Source organism: Lactuca virosa, chromosome 6 (assembly GCF_052849685.1).
Source record: "Lactuca virosa cultivar CGN04683 chromosome 6, Lactuca_virosa_CGN04683_v6, whole genome shotgun sequence".
Lineage (NCBI taxonomy): Eukaryota > Viridiplantae > Streptophyta > Magnoliopsida > Asterales > Asteraceae > Lactuca > Lactuca virosa.
In genome coordinates, this window is record NC_136431.1 from 143,097,702 (window position 1) to 143,106,170 (window position 8,469).

Genomic DNA, 8,469 nt, shown 5'->3' on the forward strand with positions numbered 1-8,469 from the left:
TTGCAAAGTTATAACTAAACATTATAATTAGTGATCAAAGAATTTGATACATAAATGGATGGAAATAAACTTTGATTTTTTCAATTAAATCCATTAAAAACGTACTATAAATATTTTCTCGAGAAATTGACGATACTGTATTAAATAATGTTTTACAAAATTTGGCAAAAAAAATATAAGAATATATTATGATTTTTTTTTCATATTTATATAAACAACTTCAACGACTATTATTGTAATAAATCTTTATTTATAAATTTGTCAAAAATATCATGTTTGTATCGTCGAACGTTTTTTTTTTAAGTTTTGTAATTTTTTTTTCAAATTGTTTATCATTAATAAAGTTGGAAAAAAATATAAATTAAAAAAAACTTTAAAAAAATAAAGATATATATGTTTTTTTAGGCTAGAAGATGTCTGAAGATGTTAGAAGACTCTGGTCCACATCTGCGCCAAGAAGAGGGCGCGCAGACATTTTTAGGTCTGCAGTCTTCAAAAAAACAAACAGTCTGCGAAGGCTAATGTCTGCGCGTGGTCTGCGCGGCGCAGACCGAAGAGGCCACGCAGATCTTCTGACAAAAAACAAACACTACCTTAGTTTGTATCGATAAAACCATTTCAAATAAGTTGATGTTTGTAAAAGACAAGTCCATAAAAAGCAAAATCAAAATCTTTGACAAACATATCTAAATATGGTGGTTGGAACAATGATTAAGTGATGTTTTTTCAAAAACAAAATACTCCCATTCTGAAAGGTAGATGTCATGACCAATTAGTGCAGAACTTTTTTTCTTCTTTTTCTGCATATACTGTGGTCTCATCCTTCTCCATAAATCCCCACTGAACACCCCCTCTCTCTCTCTCAACACAAGGACAGGCATAACAGTGGCGCCCATGGCAGTAAAGGTCCGGAATTTATATCTCCTTTTCTTGTTCATGTTTTTTCTTCAACTGGATGCACTTCTATACTTACTTTCATTCCGACGAATCAAGTGTAACTTTAGTTTCCGCTTTTCTTACTCTCCCTTTTAACTTGCATGCATTTGTCAAGCCTTTTTACTCTATATTTACTTACCCTTTTGTGTTCTTCCTCTAAAGCTTTCTTTTTTTCAGCTAATCCTCGAATATTTCTTGACAAATTCCATCTGTTGTTGTTTTGCCACATTGAATCGTCATGCCAAAGTCATATATGATGTTCATATAAATTGAATCTTTTCTTTATTTGATGATTCGTCTTTCAACGGCAGATTGTACTAATGTTAAAAATGGTTGGTTCTTGTTGGGTTTTAATCATGATGCAAGAACTTCTGTGTGTTCTGTTTTGTGTCAGTGTGTGTGAATAATCAACATGTGCTTTGCATAATGGGTTATGACCTACAAATAATATATGCTTTTTTTTTAATACTTTGAATCATTATTAAAAGTGAATCTACTTTATGATTTTTTTTTATATCTATGGCTATGCATAGTTATGATAAACAAGATGTCTTAAATTATGAATTCTCAGATGAGGAAAGTTATTATGAAGAAATCATTTGCTGCTTAGATTTTACATTAATTTTTATTAATTAAAATTTATTTGTTACATGTACAATTATTCTATCATCAGCAACTGCTTCGCTTAATGATGTCCGGATCTTCAACACTAATATATCTGATCATTGATCTACCCATCAAGATTCTAAAACATGCATTATGTTATGCGGATCCAAGACTGGATGAGATTAATTTTTCGATGTGGATTTTTATGCAGAGTTTCTAAATGAGAAAAATGATGACGATCGAGTAGAGAGATCTGATTATATAAACGATGCCGAACAGCTATGGTTTGCACTGCAAATGAGTTATTAGGGTGGAAAGATTTTCCCAAGGGTCTTAGAGTCTTGCTCCTTGATGAAGACATCAATTCTGCAACTGTAATAAAATCAAAACTTGAAGAAATGGATTATGTTGGTTAGTTACTTTAACTCCAAACTGTTCTTGATTTATTTAGTTGTGAATTTATTGTGCATGACTTTTCCACATGTTTAGTTGAAGTTCTTTACTTTATTATAATTTCTGTTCTTGAGATTGTCTTAATCATGTGCTGTGCAAAAAAACTTTAAGATAAAAAAAAAAAAAAAAAAAAAAAAACTCTTTTCGTATGTTGATGATCACGGAAATGGAGTTCCGAGTATTTAAGATGTTTATCTTTCTGAGTCAGAGTTTTAGTAGAATTACATCTAAATGTGTTCAAAACCGGATAATATTTTTATGTTCAATACATAAAACTATTACCTATTAGTTTTGGTTCCATATGTTTGCAATTTTTCATCGTTCCTATCACATTCAGTTTAATTTGTATATAATATGTTATAGATTGTATATATTCATATTGGGGACGTCCGAGTTTGTTATAACATTGAGAAAGAAAGCATTAAGTTATTTTATGAGTTTTAAAGTAAATCTATACACATAACAAATACAAAATTAATATTAATATACTATAATATTCCATAGTATTTAGCTTCAATTTTGAAGGGTTCAAAACCAAACTTACATTTTGACTCTTGAACTCAAATCAGATGTGCAGTAAGACCATTTAGAAAATCAGAAGTCTATAAAATAATAATGCTAAAAAGAAAAATCGATTCCCCTTTCAGTTAAAACAGAATATAAAAATAGGTATTAAATAAATAAATTTCGGATATCCAAAATATCCGAAATCTTTTGAAATCAATATCCAAATCCAAATCCGAATAATTTCGGATTGGATTTTCGGTTTTTCGTATCGGGTATCAGATATTGGATATTTTTTAACACCTCTAATTACATATGTATTCAGGTATATAAGCTCTTTATTATCGCAAATATTCACCATATACACTGGAGGTTATCTAACTTTGGTATTAATGTGTACAGTTACTGCTTTCTATAGTGAGAATGATGCATTGTCAGCCATTTCGGAAAAATCTGAAGGCTTCCATGTAGCTATAGTAGAGGTATTGAATTTTTTTGAATTTGATATACTTTTTGATGACATGTATACTGATGGTGCTAAGTTTTTGGAAATTAATATTTTCCAGATATGGGTGTTACAAAGTGGCACCTGGTTGCCTCCTTTTGAGCCTGTTATTGATTTATTGGCTTCAATTTGAGGTGTCTTATGTATTTTTACATTTTGTGACAGGTGAGAGCAGGTAACCAAGATGGAAGGTTTAAATTTCTTGAAAGGGCGAAAGACTTGCCTACAATCAGTATGCCTCCTTAACCACTAATCTAAATTTCTATAATTGATAAATCTTTTTATACGAACATAAATTGAGTTTCTTCCGGTTTTGATTGCAGTGACTTCAGATGTGAATTGCATCAGTACCATGATGAAGTGCATAGCAGTAGGTTTTATTCAATACAAGCTTGTTTTTAAGGGTTAAATGCAATAAAAAGCAACATACTTTCATATACTTGTTGATTACTGCATTCTACTTTCACTTTGTCCTGTTAAAGCATTGCACTTTAAAAAATCTACCAATGTCATCTTAATATAATGCAATTTTTTTTTTTGCTATAAATAGGTAGATTTTTCAAAGCACAATTTCCTAATAAGATAATTAATAGTGAAAGTACAATGCTATAGTTAGTACATTTTTTAAAAATCCACTTCCCTGATAAGAAATTTTATGAAAATTTAATGTCTGTAATGGGAAAAAATGAAAATACAATGCTACAATAAACAAATAAATGAAAGCATGTGGTTATTTCTTGCATTTAGTCATATTTTTAATAACCAACTAGTCTTAGGCAACGTTTATGTTTTTCCCCTATTGAGTATCATCTTGAAAAATGATGTTTAAAATATATTTTAGAAAAATAACAGAAAAAATATTAGTGTGAGCAAGTATCTCAAGTTACGACAAAGTGAAAAAACCTCTTTTTTCAGAACTATCTAAATCATTCTTTATGTATTAATCAAAAAACACGCATATATGCTTAGCATATTAAATTGTATATACTGATCAGCGGACTAAATCTTGTCCCCATTAAGTTAAAAGAAAACAATATCAAAATTGTTTTAATTCTGAAGTCTCAATGATCTCGACCCCTGTGCTTTGTTTTCTAGCTTGGTGCAGTCGAATTCCTTGAGAAACCATTGTCCGAAGATAAACTCCGAAACATATGGCAACATGTGGCTCACAAGGTTAGTAACTAGTAAGTTTAATTTCTATTGTGAACTAACAAATTCATTACCTTTCACTTGTTTTCTGATAATGGGATTGTGAAAACTTCATGCAGGCGTTCAATGCAGGACCAAAGGATGAAAATGAACCGTTGAAATCCGAGAGAGCTTTGATTCATTTGGAAAAAGTAGGTATAAAGCAAGAAATCATTCAAAATCAAGAACATAATGAGGAGGTATCAGTTGAAAGTGATAAATATCCCGCTCCATCAACCCCGCAGTTGAAGCAAGGAATAAGGCTAGTTGATAATGAAGATCAAACTAATCTCTCAACTGAGAAAGAGTGTGTCGAACATGATGGTGAGTCCAAATTTGTCGAAATTACTTGTGAGGATCATTTAGTTGTTGATATTGTTATGGAGACAAACTCCTACAAGAGTTTGGATGAGGGAATCAGCAAGCCTTCAAATAATGAATGTTGCCCCGATCCTAAAAATGAGGGTAAGAAGCAAAACGAAGCATCCGAGCATCCTATTTCACATTCTAGTAAATCCGGTCGAAGAAAGATCAAGGTAAAGATGATGATTGATATGATTTATTTGATTAATCCTGAAATCACTGTGCCTCATAGAAAATTTATGAGGCTAGCTATGCTCGTGCCTAATACATACTTGTATGTGTGAGTGTGAGGCACACTGTGTGTTACATACTTATATGTATCAGGCACATTTGGTATGTACTTATATATATATATATATATATATATATATATTAGGCACTCCGTGCATTGTACATATTGTACCTCATATAGTCCCTAAGATCATAGGAGGTCTACGGTTTAGACCCTGACATGACCACAATATTACTAGTGCTACGCGATTTACCCCCCACTTTATGGGCCTTATGAGGCACATTGTGCATGTGCCTGATACATATGTGTGTATGTATGTAAATGTGCCTCATATACTTGTAGAAAATCAATTGTGTATGGGCCAAGATGCATTGGTGCACCATGATTACATTTGTGTGATGATTGTTTGTGATTTTAAATGGAGCATGTGTTTAATTCAGGTAGATTGGAGTAGTGAACTACACAAAAAATTCGTACAAGCCGTGGAGCAACTTGGTGTTGATCAAGCCATACCTTCACGTATATTAGAACTTATGAACATAGATGGTTTGACTAGGCATAATGTCGCAAGTCATCTCCAGGTTAGTACACCTTGGTTCTTACACATAATATAATATGCATAGGTTGTACTACATTTGGCATGCGTTGCGGACAGGACAGGAAATCTTCATCATCACAAATAGCCCTAGAAAGCATGTCCAGTCCTAGTCCTATATCTGTTGCCATTATTGTTTTTATCTAAAACTAAACATATATTTTTGTTATGATTTAAGCAGAAATATAGATTACAACGGAGACATATTTTGCCCAAGGAAAGTGGCCGAAAATGGCCTCAAACTAGGCACCATTCAACAACAAGAAACTACCATCCACAAAAGCCCATTATGGCCTACCCTCCTCCATATCATTCTAACCAAGTATATCCTACTTGGCCACCTCCACACAGTTACCCTCCTCCACCTCAGATGTGGGGCCCACCATATTATCCAGCATGGCATTCTTCCGAAAGTTGGCCGTGGAATCCCTATCCAGGGGTAAACTTGTCATTCTACACTAATATATCATTTTGTAATGTGTGTACCAAGTCTTTTGAACTTTACGAGACGATTATGGGTGTGTTCTTGTGATGTTCCAGGCACAAGCCGAAACTTGGGGCTGCCCAACCATCCCACCTCACCCATATTTTCCTCAAGTAAGTATGCTTTTTGTAATGGGGTAAATGCAATAAATAACATTATACTTTTATTTATATGTGTATTATAGCATCCTACTTTTATTTCGTTCAATTACAACATTGCGCTTTCAATTTTTTTTATCAGGGTAACGTATGTTGAAAATTCTATCCAGTTATTAGGATTATATTTCATTTTTTTCTTATCAAGGGTACTATCATTTGAAAACTCTAACCTAATTATAGCAGTCAAATTTGTTTCGTATTTTGATGATGTTGCCATAATTTTTTTGAATAAACAAATCAATGAGAAAATGTTGCTATTCATTACATTCAACCCTTTTTGTCATTGGTTGCATTGAATTAAAAAATAATATTTATCCACGATTCGGGTGATTGCAGAATATTTCACAGTTTCAGAGTAACCGAACCACGCCAAAGAATTCATCTGATCATTATCCGGTATTGACATTCACCGTATCTTACAGGGTTTGACTTTTTTGGTTATAAAAATGTTTTTCAAGTCAAGAATACGATAGATTTTTCAGTTTTGGAGTTGATTGCTAAGTTATACTCTTCAGTACAAATGTCAAATACTAGAATGATATTATCATCAGTCAGTCACGGTTAGAATTTTAGAGGCGAAACACAACTTTTAGAGTTAAAATTTTATGTGTCCTTTCTTTTTTACCACATTTTACTTCATAACCCAAGTAATTATAACATAATGATCATACTTGAAGTGTAGTGTGTTTGTTTGACCTCAAAAGTCAAACATGAAAGTCAAAAGTCATTGCTTCCGATCCATTGGGCTTAGGCGCCTTACACCCTTAAAATAAATTAGTTATAACTTTTTCTAAGCTTGTTTTTGTAAATTCCCCACACAATTTTTTTGACTATTAAATGTCGGAGTGTTATTTAACTATCAGTGATTTAATGTTAGTGTTAAGTGTTATATATAGCACAAATTGCAATAAATAACATGTTTTGCTTTTTTTTTTTAATAATATAGGCAATGTACCTAATTTTTTGACATATAATAGAAATGTAAGAACATTTCTTTACCCATAATAGTAACTTACAGTTTTTATTGAGTATTGTAACTCATAATTGCAGTGTACATAGATTTCTATACAATCATGCCATACTTACGATTCCTTACCCATAATGACAATATACTTACATTTCTTAACCGATAATAGCAATATATAACAAATACACTGGATTTCGGTGCATCCAAATGTGAGTAGTAGCTTGCTATTATTGGTAAAAATATAAGTAGGTTGTTATGAATATAACATAAGCTACATTGTTATTATTGATGACAAATATAATTAATTACATTGCAACTATCGGTAAAAAAAAAAAACAAAGTACATTTCTCGTATTGAGAATGATAGCGAAGTACATTGCTATTCTCTATAATCTGTTAATATTCATATTCCATTTTTTGTTAGTGTTTTGCATGTGCTTTTGCAGTGTTGTGACATATGGACGTACTATTATTATTGTAGGGAGATGAAGTCATTGACAAGGTGGTGAAGGAAGTAATAAATAAGCCATGGCTGCCATTGCCTTTAGGCCTCAAACCTCCATCTACTGAAAGTGTCATATCAGAGCTCTCCAAACAAGGGATCTCAACCGTTCCTCCCAAAATCAATGGTTGTCGTTGATGTTGCTGCTGATGTCAGCCGCTGTACACAATTGATGTGTATGATCTCAATAAATTAACTCTGATCATATATACAATATTGTCCACGATAGTTCAATGTGGTTGTAAATAGATATTGATTAAGAGAATTTGATTCGTGGGCCCACACATTTTGAATGTGAGCCCCACATATTGTGGTGCTCATATTAGTGGTGAAGAACTGGCCCTGTGTGATAAAGGTCGTACATCTTTGAAGAGATGCCTATGGGTTGGGTTGGTTTGGGTGGGACTATAAAAGGGACGTGTCAAAAACTCAAAATGGTCCAGTTTTCCATCTTAAATTCTAGTACTTTGATTTTTGCTGAGCAATACTTGATTGACTTACTGCTGTATTTTAACTTTTTACCGGTGTAAAAAAAAGAAAAAAGAAAAAAGAAACTGTCACCGAAAAATCAAAGCGGTTTATAAAAAATATATTGATGGTTTGGGTCTTTTAAAGGGAAAATGAAAATTCTAATGTTGGTTTTATTTATTTATTTATTGAAACTAAAACTAGAAGGGAAGCGAACTTATATTATGACATGATTTTTACAACATATATAACTCTTTACCTTAATTAACCTCTTTTTTAGCTTCCTTTATATAAGACTATACTGTATGGCCATTTTTTGGTCGCGTTATGGCTGAGGTGGTGGCCATAACGCCGTCTTGACACAGTGAACACCAACCCCCCTTCTCGTTAAGGGGGTGTTATGGTATATCTTGTTGTAACGAAGACGAGATAAAACATTTACTTTGATTGGCTATTCCTTTATCCACCAATCAAATTTTTTTCTTTTTTCTTCTCTTTCCTCTTAACA

General features: G+C 32.4%; 1 protein-coding gene across 2 annotated transcripts; it reads left to right on the plus strand.

Moving 5' to 3' along the window:
* Window positions 1-725: 725 nt before the first annotated feature.
* Window positions 726-7,978, plus strand: LOC145120268 (two-component response regulator-like APRR2). 2 transcript variants are annotated; one of them, XM_079056085.1, is made up of 12 exons: window positions 726-994; window positions 1,754-1,953; window positions 2,902-2,981; window positions 3,170-3,236; window positions 3,328-3,374; window positions 4,100-4,177; window positions 4,273-4,728; window positions 5,228-5,368; window positions 5,564-5,821; window positions 5,923-5,979; window positions 6,361-6,420; window positions 7,473-7,978. In XM_079056085.1, exons 2-12 carry the CDS (start codon window positions 1,824-1,826, stop codon window positions 7,629-7,631), a joined length of 1,533 nt encoding a protein of 510 aa, XP_078912211.1. In that variant the 5' UTR covers window positions 726-994; window positions 1,754-1,823; the 3' UTR covers window positions 7,632-7,978. The 2 variants fall into 2 exon arrangements, with proteins under 2 accessions (XP_078912211.1, XP_078912210.1); XM_079056084.1 differs by having other exon boundaries at window positions 726-906.
* Window positions 7,979-8,469: the final 491 nt, after the last annotated feature.